At 45.4% G+C, this 12920-nt stretch overlaps 1 protein-coding gene across 1 annotated transcript in view; it reads left to right on the forward strand.

The window, feature by feature from the left end:
* The window catches only part of XDH (xanthine dehydrogenase), a 75093-nt gene extending 66847 nt beyond the window's left edge, over nucleotides 1–8246 (forward strand). The window contains exons 32-36 of the mRNA XM_011972543.1: nucleotides 2256–2370; nucleotides 3150–3215; nucleotides 4876–5064; nucleotides 5694–5870; nucleotides 7495–8246. Of these exons, the coding sequence (XP_011827933.1) occupies nucleotides 2256–2370; nucleotides 3150–3215; nucleotides 4876–5064; nucleotides 5694–5870; nucleotides 7495–7545 (598 nt within the window). The 3' untranslated portion in view covers nucleotides 7546–8246. The remainder of the gene's footprint in view (nucleotides 1–2255; nucleotides 2371–3149; nucleotides 3216–4875; nucleotides 5065–5693; nucleotides 5871–7494) is intronic.
* Nucleotides 8247–12920: the final 4674 nt, after the last annotated feature.

The raw sequence follows: 12920 nt of genomic DNA on the forward strand, positions 1-12920 counted from the left end.
CAGTCTAAAGATGCTCTAAAATATGTGGAATAGCCACGCTGTGTGCCAAGGGGTAAAAGTACCAGCTGTGTGTCAGAAGACCTGACTTGTAGTTCTGATCTCAGGCTGCACCATTTTGCCTGAGGAAGTCAGTGGTCCTGCTGAACCTGTTCCCCTGTTTCCTTACGGATGACATTTTAGGGCCAGTCACCTAACCATTCCTCCCTCAGTGTTCTGCAGAAACCAGGGTGTGTAGTGTTATGAGTTAGGCATTGCTGTTAGCTACGCGTGCTTCTTTGTACTGTGTGTGGGATTTTTTTATAGAATGAGAGGAGGATTTAGCACATGGTCTTGTTACAAAATGCAGAGTACAGTGGAACCTTATTAACACAGGGAGATTTTCAAGAGACCGTATGTCTTCTGCAACTTTAAATTTAGTAGCAGCATGAATAGCTAGAGACCCTGCCCAACTGACTTAGCAGCTGTAAAAAGATATGATCATATGTACTGTCAGTCATCATGTTTTAGCCATCTCTGGGAATTTTAACTAGGACCTTTTCTTTCACAGATATTTGGAATATTTTCTTTCAATATATTTGGAAAATAATTCAATGTTTCTTTAAAATATCTTGTCTGAATGTATGACTATATAGATGCATAAATATATATATGTGTAAACATTTCTTTATATGAAACATTTTCATGTGTATATGAGTATATATATGAGCATATATATGTTAGGCATATATATGTTTATACACATATAAGGCATAGATATGTATAAACATATATACACAAAAAACATTTATATGCCCTATATATGAACATATATATGGCTAATACATGTGTATAGATATTACACTGAATATATATGCCTTATACATATATGTATATGCCTATATACATGTATGCATAAGGCATATATATGTATGAACATATATTCACACACAAAACATTTCTATGCCATGTATATGAACATATATATGGCTAATATATGTGTATAGATATTACACTGAATATATATGTATTATACATATACGTATGAGGCATATATATATTATACATATATGTATGAGACATATGTATGTATAAACATATATACACAAAAAACATTTCTATGCCATATATATGAACTATATATGGTTCATATATATGTGTATAGATATTACATTGAATATATATGTATAAAGCATATAAAAGTATTATACATATATATGTATAAGGCATATATATGTATAAACATGTATATATATGTGTGGTGAATAAATGTTTTGCCAATACTTTCTAGGTTATTAATATCTGACCTACACATACATAAACTCATTTTCTCCTAAATTCCTATTACTTTTCTGGAGTTCATGAAACTAAGGTTTTATAAAGGTGAAACCAGATGAGCATGGTGAAAGTTGGAAAAACAGAGGTCAAAGGAATTGGTGGTGTTTTTTTCTGGGAGTTGGTGGTGTTTTTTTCTGGGAGAAGCCTTTTCCCTCAGCCCCATATTGGTTTTGTTTTTGTGCAGATGTGGTCATATCAGCTCATGTTATCCCTGTGTAGTGTATAGAATAACAGAGTCAGTGTACTGTAAACTCTAGGTGTGTGAATACACATGCGCAAACGCATAGATATACACATATATTTATATGACTCAGGCAAAAGTGGAATTGTATAAGGTACTCCAGATTGAAAATTTTAAAAATGTATAAGGAAGCATTTGTTTCTATTAGTGTCATTTCCCTCAAATCATTTGTTGAACTTTCAAAGGGACCAGCAGGTGGGGAGTGGCTGCTTAAAGATGCACCCAGGTTAGCATGAGATACTGATCTTATTAACTTTCATCTTGAGAAGGTAAGCAGGTGAACTTGTGTGAACAGTCTAAGAGCCACCACAGGCAGAACTTTCTGTCCTGAAGACCTTGGATTTTAATTCAGTGCATCCTTTGGAGTGTGACTTTCACATCTTTCGTGAGCCCAGACGGATCTGTTACCTCTGTTTCTACTGTGTAGAAGCCAGCATGGTACCAAACACTGCTAGGCTGTACAGAAAGAGTACGGAAGGGTTACTGGCAAACTAGAGGAGAGCCCAGAGACAAAATGTTCTGGAATACCTGGGTTTCATTAACAGGTTCAAACTGTTCAAAACACATAGACTTTTTTGGAGAACAGCTGAATGCAAAAACTTGTGGGGTTTAAAGATGTTGTGTGTCAAGCTGTGCGTGCATAGGGAAGGGGGTGTGTTCATGTTAATACACACGCAGTATCTTCTCTTTCCTTTCCCAGAACACCCAATCTGGGCTACAGCTTTGAGACTAACTCAGGGAACCCTTTCCACTACTTCAGCTATGGGGTGGCTTGCTCTGAAGTAGAAATTGACTGCTTAACAGGAGATCATAAGGTAAGAAGTTGCAAAACTTTAGTATTAGTGGGAAAGAAAGAGAAACAACTGAGTTGTAATACCAAAAGTTGATAGAGACAAACTTTCTGGTTGGAAAAATAATGCCTTACATTAAGGATAGGCAAACATCCTATGAAGGGCCACAGAATAAGTATTTTAGGCTTTGTGGGCCATGCAGTCTCTGCCTGAGCTACTGCACTCTACCATTGAAGTGTGATAGCAGTCACAGACAGCTTGTAAACCGGTAAGTGTGACTCTGTTCCAATAAAATATGATTTATAGACACTGAAATTTGAATTTGAATTGAATCTCATACAATTTTTACTTGTCACAAAATATTCTTCTTTTTATTTTTTCCAGTTATTTAATAATGTAATTATTTAGCCAACAGGCCCCACAAAAACAGGGGCAAGTTGGATTCAGCCCATGGAACATAGTATATTGATTCTTTTGTACATGATCTACCCAGGCTCAGATTCAAAGCCCCAGGCTGGGAGCCTATCTGACTACTCACATATGAATGTGTGTTATTTCCAGTTACTGAGAGATCATTGCTGTTCCCCATCCCCTACTCCTACAAACTCAGACTCCAGCAGTGATGGTGGCAGCAGAGATTTGGTGGGAATATTAACACTTCTGCCTGAGTACACCCAGGGCTTTCTGCTTGGGAACGTACCCTTTGGTTGGCATTTGTAGTCTGAGGGTCACCATGAGTCATCTATCATATTCCAAACATCTTTTTCTTCTCTAACTGCTTGTAATTTTGCTGTCTCCTCTAGAACCTCCGCACAGATATTGTCATGGATGTTGGCTCCAGCCTAAACCCTGCCATTGATATTGGACAGGTGAGGCTTGGGAGACCAGGATGGTGACAGACTTGGCCACTGATGTGCCCCACTCCCCTCCTGGGGCCACCAGCCACAGCATGTTGTCCAAGGTTGTCTTCAAACAAGCTGAAACATGGAACCTAGGGAGTTCTCCCCAAAGTAGAATTTAGATTGGTGATAGCCCAACCAACTCTCAAGACAGAAAGCAAATTAATATAGATTAACTTGGGAAGGGCACTCACAACTCAAAGAACAAGATGAGGAATGGGGAACATGGCATGCACATGTGGACGTGCACACACACCCAATTTGAGTACAAGCACAGTGTAGAATGGAGATTGAGTTTGGGATCAATGCCCAGACAGCAGGTCTGAGGTCAGAGGAGTTTTCTGTCTTCTCATTCCTCCTCCACCCAGAACAGCTTTTGTACCCCAGGAAGTAGATGCTGCCAAACATGGAGTGCTGGAAGGCTCCTGGGAGCAAAACACAAAGGCTTAAGCAGAGGTAGTAAAGGGAGGTCCCAGAGAAAATCGCTTTAGGAGAATATGGGATTACTGAGAAGAATAGGTGATATAGGGCTGGAACCTGTGGCTCACACCTGTAATCCCAGCACTTTGGGAGGCCAAGGCAGGCAGGTCATCTGAGGTCAGGAGTTCGAGACCAGCTTGGACAACATGGCAAAACTCCATCTCTACTTAAAAATACAAAAATTAGCTGGGTGTGGTGGCATGCACCTATAATTCGAGCTACTCAGGAGGCTGAGATAGGAGAATCCCTTGAACCTGGGAGGCGGAGGTTACAGTGAGCCGATATCACACCACTGCACTCCAGCCTGGGCGATAGAGCAGAACTCAGTCTCAAAAAAATAAAATAAAATAAAGAATAGGTGAAATAGGAGAAAACAGAAGAGGAATCAAGAATTCAAGACTGAGCATCTGGTAGAAAATACAAATTGTACTTCTCAAAAATGGACAACTACTGAGTATATGAAAATCTGGCCATTAGTCAATCTGTTCATTAATTCATTGAACAACCATTTATGGTCCCCTACTGTGGCCAGGCACCAAGCCAGGCACTGTAGACCCAAAGGTGATTGCCAGCCGGTTTCTTTTCTGAACGCTCATTGAGGTACGGTAGTGCCCCATGTCACTCTTCTGAGCAGGGGGCTGAGAGAGCAGATGTGTGGGCCTGTCTAGCATGGCAGTTACCCTAGGAGAGACCTGTAAGCTGAACTGCAGTGAGGGCACTTTCTCCCAGAGGACAGGCAGGGTGGGCGTTCACAAAGCCTGGAGGTAAGTCTCAAAGAATCTACTATCGAATAAATCCTCCTGTGAGCTTGCTTCTCAGCTTTGGCTCACCATTTCCCCAGCAGCAACATGGAAGGAACATCTCCATCTGCACTGCGGCAGGTGTTAATGGGAAACACGCCCACCGGCATGACCTTCCTAGAATCACTGACCTTCCGTGTTAATGTCTTTGCTCTGTCTGAGCCAAAGCCTGGCAGAAGTCCAGATAGGTTATCCCAGGGCTGGGGCAGGAGCCAGGTAAGCAATAGGGGGCTGTTTTAGCTACATTCCAGGCTGCACTGCAGGTGGGGCTTTGTGTCCATTGTGGCAAATGGTATCTGTCCTCAGGGAAGAGGGAGGCAAGCTAACTGTGCTCTCCATCCATCCTGTAGGTGGAAGGGGCATTTGTCCAGGGCCTTGGCCTTTTCACCCTAGAGGAGCTACACTACTCCCCCGAGGGGAGCCTGCACACGCGCGGCCCTAGCACCTACAAGATCCCGGCATTTGGCAGCATCCCCATTGAATTCAGGGTGTCCCTCCTCCGCGACTGCCCCAACAAGAAGGCCATCTATGCATCGAAGGTACCATTGCTCTGGCTCTGGCTCTGTGCCCACGCCCAGAAATTTTGCTCCAATGGGTGTGTCTTAGGGCCCTGGAACCTGCATTTTCAGCAAGTATCTTTAGTGATTCTGATATAGTGGTCTCTGATCTATACTTTGGGAGGAGAAAAACCAACCTATGCTAGAAAGTGTTTTAATTCTTGTTTGTTCTTATGCCCATAATTCCTGCAAATGCTGTAATATGACTATGGTGCCTGTAAATGTTGGCTGCAGAGTTGCAGGTCCTCGGCTAGTGACTGAGGAAAAGGTTAAAACTCATGTCAGATTTTGTGGTCTGTAAAATACAATTACCGAGTATAACTTTAAATGGTACATTATATTTGCATGATGTCATCAGAGAAAATTACACAATGAGTGTTCAAAGAAATATGTCCATGAGGTCCGGTCATGTACTAGCTTGATTGTTCTTAGCCCCTGATCAGTTTTGACTGTGCCTTCCCGCTGTATTTGGTGTGGCCCCCATCAGTGCTTTCCTGGCACCACCAGCCCTCCTCGTGCAGAGTTTGCTGCCTGGCCTCCTAGGTCCACTTGATGATGTGGAGGCGGGACCACCTGCCTGAGCCCCTGCCCTGTGCCCTGTCTGTGTTCAGGCTGTTGGAGAGCCACCCCTCTTCCTGGCTGCTTCTATCTTCTTTGCCATCAAAGATGCCATCCGTGCAGCTCGAGCTCAGCACACAGGTAATAACGTGAAGGAACTCTTCCGGCTAGACAGCCCTGCCACCCCGGAGAAGATCCGCAACGCCTGCGTGGACAGGTTCACCACCCTGGTATGATGCCCTTCAAGCGTCCACTCAGCCCAGGGGAGGCCAGGGATAGGGTGGCAAACTGCAGGGAACGTTTTGCACAGGGGAGAGGTATTGGGCTCTCTCTTAACCGGGCAGCCTTGCATCAATGGCCACCCTTCATTGTGCGCGGTATGCAGCACACACACTCGAACTTGCAAGAGAATAACGAGAAACCTCCTTAAAGCTGTAGCTTGTAGCTGGGCCTCTTTAGAGATGGGAGGAATGTGTGGTGCACAGTCATAACTCACAGATTTTGTTATTTTCCATCTAGACAAGGGTGATGGATGAAACTCCAGAGAGCCTAATCTTTAGTATCAGTCAGTCGCCAGCATTTTTGCTTTAATTTATGTTAAGGACTCTGTATGAATATTGGGGGGATAGAGGGAAAAAGAGGAAATAATTAATTAGATCAACCATATTTGTCCTGTGATTATCATGTACCATTCTGATACTGGGGACGCATAGGTGTCCTTGAGGACTTTGCAACCTTGGGAAACCAGATGATTCCATTATAGTGTGATTGATTACTGCCTTGAAGGTGTATGTGGCAGGAAGTAGTAGAAGAATTCCGTAGTCATTGGAATCACTTTAACAAGCACCTATGTGATACTTGTCGTTGGCAATGCCTAACAAAAGAAGACTTTGCTAGGATGGCTGCTTCCACCGTAAGGATCTCAGAACCAGCCCAGCCTCTGAGTGGTGCTGGAGTGGGCTCTGCACTGTGGCTTTAATTGCCTTTGCAACTGCAACCTGTGTGGAGTTAGCAGGACTGGGTTGTTCCTGATACTCAGGTTGGGCTTCCTCTTTTTAAAATTCAATAAGCCTTTGGATTTAGAGGTCAAGTGGGTACACGTGGTCCCAAGTGGGGAGGGCACAGGAGAGCCCCAGGGGCAGACAAATCTGCCATCCCCAGACCTCAACACAGCGGGGGAAGGAGGCATGTGGGTCCCCATTCAGGTCTTCCTTGGGTCTACCAAGAGCTTTAGCTATGGAGTGAGAACTACACAGACCGTGTGGCACCCCCAGGCGGTGAAGATGCCCACAGCTGTGCAGCAACCTACCCACAGCCCAGAACCTTCCCACTATGGCTCCCAATGTTGACAATCACGCAAACCCATTTCCCTGAGAGGAGTGGGCTGCCAATAAGCTCCCACAGGTTGCAAGGTGAGCTCTTTGCAAACAGTCTGACGCAGAACTCAGTCATTTTAGTAAGCTCTCCATGGCCCCAGACTTGAAACAAAGATTCATTTCTATGTTACAACATACCAGCCGTTTAAAAATTCTTGCCATGGATTTGCATGAGCAGCTGATTCTATGAACTTTTTAAGGACCGTGAGTTTCAAAAGGGATCGCATCTGTATTGTTTATCACCATATCTCCAAAGCCTAATAGAATGCCTGCCACATGGAAAGTGCTCAATGAAAATAAATGAATGGCTTAGGAAATTAAGGAGTCCTGCCCTGGGGCATTCTCAACAGCTGGGCCTGCCGAGTGGTGCTTGGCCTTGGAATGGTGGTTGGCAGTGGTGGGAGGTGAGGTATGCAAGAGGGTGGGAGGAGCATGATCAGCAGACTGTGGCAATGAGAACACTATCATTCCTTCCTAGTGTGTCACTGGTGTACCAGAAAACTGCAAACCCTGGTCTGTGAGGGTCTGAAGACAGAGTCCTCAGCAGAGTCTTCCTGTGCTGCATTTGGGCTTCCATGGAGCAGGAGGAACATACCACAGAACATGGCTCTATTAAAGTCACAGAAGGACAGTGACTAATTCTGTGACTTTTTCATCCTAATTCATCAAGATGGCATTTGGAAGACAAGTGAATGCATTGGGAGATGTTGATTAAAATGTAATTTATAAACAGAATGATAAGCAAATTCAAAACTGTTAGGCCTAAATGGTGAATATGCAATTAGGGTCATTTTCTGTCTGTTCTAATCATGTATTTGGAATAGGGTCAGGAAGGGTTTGTGCTATTCCCCACTTACTGGACAGCCTGTATAACCTCAAGTTCTGATGGTGTCTGTCCTTCAAAAGGGACTCCCACAAACCTCTAGAAGCTTAAACCAAAGTTACTTTAAATTGTGTGCCTTCCTCTGAAAGCCTTGCCTTCAAACCAATGAACAGCAAAGCATAACCTTGAATCTATACTCAAATTTTGCAGTGAGGCAGTGGGGTAAGATTAAATCCTCTAACCATCTTTGAATCATTGGAAAGAATAAAGAATGAAACAAGTTCAAGGTTAATTGAATCTAATTTTGTTAAGCTGCATAAAGCAAGATTACTCTATAACACAAAAATCCAACCAACTCAATTATTGAGCACCTACAATGTTCTAGATTTCTTTCCCTTCCTCTTTGAGTATTTACAAAAAAAGATTATGTTTAATCTTTACATTTGAAGCCAAAGTAATTTCCACCTAGAAATGATGCTAGCAGGCCTGGCATGGTGGCTCACGCCTGTAATCCCAGCACTTTGGGAGGCTGAGGCAGGAGAATTGCTTGAGCCCAGCAGTTTGAGACCAGCCTGGGCAACATAGAGAGCTCCTGTCGTCTGGATAGTGCATGCCTGTAGTCTCACCTACTAGAAAGGCTGAGGTGGAGAGATCATTTGAGTTCAGGAGGTTGAGGCTGCAGTGAGCTGTGACTGCACCCTTGCACTCCTGCCTGAGCTACTGAGCAAGATCTTGTCTCTGAAGAAAAAAAAAAGAAATAAAAATGCTGCTGTCAAAATCAAGCTCAACCAGAGGTAGAAGAGCCAAGAAGCCTGAGTTCTCATCCCAGCTCTGTCTCTTCTGTCTCTATCTTTGTGATCTTGGACTGTCATTTCCCCTTCCTGTGATCCATTTTACTGCAAACATAAGGGTTGCAGTAAAGGGTTGTCTCCTGTCTTCTGCTTTAAAAGTCTATAAATATATGACCTGAAAACTCCAGTTACGTAAGGGATCTGCAGCTATCTAAGGCTTGGTTTTCTTACTGTCATATGATACCTGGGCCTGATGAACTCTGCTTAGATCCCCTCAAGTTTCTGCGGTTGGTAAAGAGAACAAGGGAAGAACAAACATCCCTTTTATTGCTCCAACAGGTGATTTAATCCCTACATGGTGCTGGGTGGACAGTGTGTCACTGTCGCATGTCTTCACTCTATAAATCCAACCTTCTGCCAGACAGAATCTGTGGTTCTGTCCATGGAGGGAGGATAATGGAAATGATATAGTTGGACTGGTGCTTGATGTCACTAATAAATGAAACTGTCAGCTTGTTGGCGTGTGAAAAATGCTTATTAATTATCATCACACCAAATCCTAGTATCTTCAGTATCTTGGCCAGCCCTCATTTCTTGAAAAAACACACACACACACACACACACACACACACACACACACACACACACACACACTTTCTTACAAAATTCCCTTCTCCAGAGTATCCTAGATATGCTGGCTGTTTTACAGCATGGTCAAGGTAGAAGAGCTTTAAAAACTAAACGAGTATTTACACTGAGATCCAGGTCCATTTCAGATGATTTTCTGGGGTGTTCTGGGGCAGGGTCTGAGACCTGTCACTTGTTGTTAGTGAAGTTCTTGGGGCAAAGCAGTGACACAGAATTCCCTTCTGTGCTCAGGTACCAAGGTGAGAGTAGACTGGTCATGAAAATCCAACAAGCAAGTGCTCTGTCAATTAGAAATCACTGTGCTATTCAGTGGCATCGTCCACCTCAGACACTTTGCCTTGCCCTGTTGTCTTAAAGTGCCTCGAGTCCCTGCAGTGAGATAGATGCCTAGGTCTTTTTGGGGTTGCACAAGGAATGCAGTCTACACTGCCTGCAGTATGGCCTGAAGCCTGCAGAGGGCAGTAGAAGATTGAACAAGGGGCAATAGTGTCCAGATGGCCCAGCTGCGTTGCATCTGTTAACCGCTAGGTACTGACAGGATCTCTGCGTAGACCAGATGTCCTCGGAGGCTTCCCCAAGAGCTGGAATCACAGCTGACTTAGGGTTTTAGATTGACAAAAGTCTCAAAGGAGCTCGCCAAAGACATGGGTCAGCCGTGGGAGTCTGAGCTCCAGATGAATGGCTAGCAAGGGGAAGGCAATTCTTATTTTCAGAGTATCTGCAACTTACCAGGTGACAAGGTGAATGCTTTACCTATAGGGTCTCATTTAATTCCTCCCAGTGGCTTTATGAGGTAGGTCCTTTAACCCCTGTAACCACGTGAAGGAGAAGCCCTACCCCTGGTCATGGTGAGGGCTTACTCAGAGACATTTACTGCTAAGTGCCCACCACAACCAGTTGGCAGCTCCCTTATAGGCCAGGAAACCTGGTGTGTACCGGGAGTCACCTGCCTGTCAGAGTGGACAGTTGCTAGCCAGGCTCATGGAGGTGGACGGAGGCACCAGAATGCCCACCGTTTCATTTATAGGCAGGGTGAGGATTCTCCTGCTGGCATGGCCAAGCCACTGAGCTGTCATCAGGGCAGCTGATGAGACTCCCCTACTCCAGAGCTAGGTGGCTGGGAGGCCGGGACGGGAGGGCAGGACGGAGGTTGTAGGAGGAACTCTGGGCAAGGGATAAGGACAGAAATAGTCTTAGCTGATTGATTTATGACTGAGAACATCCCCGAGCCCATGATATTTTTGTCTTTTGCGGAGGGGGAGCCTGGAAAGCTGTCCATTCGCTGCCTATTTTGGATCGTGGGACAAGACGATTCCTGACAGGCAGCTTCCTTCAACTGGTGAAGCATGAGGTCACCCTGGTGCCCCCCAGGCCCAGGAGCCTGCCCTTTTGTTTTGTCTCTATCCTGAAGTGGGGGAGTACGTGTTCCTAAGGCAGGAGACAGATCCTGTGACAATCTTGTCACCTGAAACAAATCAACCCATTGATGGAAGTGGAAATGTCAGGCACTGCCCAAAGGGATTCTGGCGTCATCTCTGTCCTTGAACTGCCCTGCTCTGGCTTGCACAAGCCCCAGGCCAACTCAGCATCCCAGAGCTGAAAAGACCATCAAGCTCAATCTCTGTATTTTAGAGAGGAGAAACATCAGCCCACAAGAGAAAATGACTTGCTCAGGGTCCTATGGCCCTGTGGTGGCACGGTCAGACTGACAGCAAGGCTGCCTGGTTTCTGGTCCAGGCTTTTTTTTTTTGAGATGGAGTCTCGCTCTGTCACCCAGGCTGGAGTGCAGTGGCCGGATCTCAGCTCACTGCAAGCTCTGCCTCCCGGGTTCAGGCCATTCTCCTGCCTCAGCCTCCCGAGTAGCTGGGACTACAGGAGCCCGCCGCCTTGCCTGGCTAGTTTTTTTTTTTTTTTTGTATTTTTTAGTAGAGACGGGGTTTCACCCCGTGTTAGCCAGGATGGTCTCGATCTCCTGACCTTGTGATCCACCTGCTTAGGCCTCCCAAAGTGCTGGGATTACAGGCTTGAGCCACCACGCCCGGCCTGGTCCAGGCTTTTTAAAGCTTAACCATACACTGTTAGTCAACTGAGCCTTCTATGAGGAAACCTGTGGATCAGGGAGCCAGGGTATATGATAGAAATCTAGTTATACTGGATGGGAAGAAGACAGAGAGAGCGAGCTTGAGGCCCAAGATAAACACTGTGGCAAGGAGGGTAATATGCCTGTATGCCTATATATGCCTATCTGCCTGTGCTTCTGTGACAGCCTGCTAAAATGGGATTCTTTCCTCAGTCCCACAGATGGGAAACAAAACAATGAGTGTAAAAACATCCCCTCATTTCAAAGAGAGATGCTGAATCTAAATCATCTATGCAAGACTTGTGGAGAGATGGCTGGACACTAATTTTGCCACCATTAACTCATCATCTACCTCAAGAGTTTAAAAGATTGAAGTACAGAATTTGAGAGATTGAGAAGAGAGGTCTTCTTTGGAGATAGCAAGCCTGGCATTCTGCCTGCCAAACAGGACAGAGTGTGTGTGCACGTGTGTGTGCAAGAAAAAGGGGTTCTCATGGTAAATGAGATCTGCTTGAGAAGCTGTGGTTGGATTAGACTGAGGCATTAAGGCAGTGAGAGGAAGGGGATGAGAGCCACAGGGAAACGATACCAGTGTGGCCACACTGGAGGAAGCCACCACCCAGGAGGACTTCCTGGAGGGTGTCATGGAACCCCAACAAACAGAGGACCATCTGATGCCTCAGGATCAAAATAGCCTTAGGCTGGCTCATTCCAGTGTGGCCCATGAGGAGTGCCCACACATCCTTGCCCTGGCTCCTTTGTTCCAGTTTAAGTTTCCCCCTCTCCCCATACCTTTCAGTTGGGAAGAAGGTGAGCACCCAAGAGTGAGACCAAGGGTCCCTTTTCTTTGAGCCCTGAGTGTTGGGGGAGGGAGCTTAGGAATGGATCCACAGGCTGCTCACATTGTACAGATGTATCCGTGCATCAGCCCTGGGAGCATAGAGTCTGAGTGGCATGTCATTTGCTCCCCTCTTCCTATCTTTCTGTCTCCATCACATCCTAGCAGATCCCATCCCCTGTTCAGCCAATTGTCCTTCTCTGTGGGCCCACAACAAATGTCGTTCTGGTCCATGCATGTGCTCTCTGTTCTTCCTCTCACTAGATGGAGTATTCCCAGGGGTCCTCGTGGTTGCTGACATTCTTGTGGGGCACTCACTACCTTTCCTTGCTTCCCACCAAGGCTAGACTGAGCACCTGCCCCAGGGTGGTGACACACAGCTGAGCATGAAAGCACGCGTGGACTGCTCAAGCTCCTCTGCTTCTCCTCTGCTTCCCTCTTCTCTCTTGGGCAGGTTGCTTAGCTCCTCTGACCTCAATCTTTTCATCTGTAAAATAGGTGTGGATAATCATATCCACCTCACTGGGCTGTTGTGAAGATTGAAAGAATTCGTGGGGTTAAAAAGCACTTTGTGGAGTACAGAGTTGTCATTTCCAGGCCTTTGGCCATGCCTTAAAAGTGGAAGAGCACTGGGAAATCATGAGTAAGCTTTCCAAAACTTGGATGGAAGGGAAGATGCAGGAATGCATCTCGACCATAATGAAGTGTAGGGTGGTGGGTACAT

Source organism: Mandrillus leucophaeus, unplaced genomic scaffold (genome assembly GCF_000951045.1).
Source record: "Mandrillus leucophaeus isolate KB7577 unplaced genomic scaffold, Mleu.le_1.0 Scaffold13, whole genome shotgun sequence".
In the NCBI taxonomy this organism is placed as follows: Eukaryota; Metazoa; Chordata; class Mammalia; order Primates; family Cercopithecidae; genus Mandrillus; species Mandrillus leucophaeus.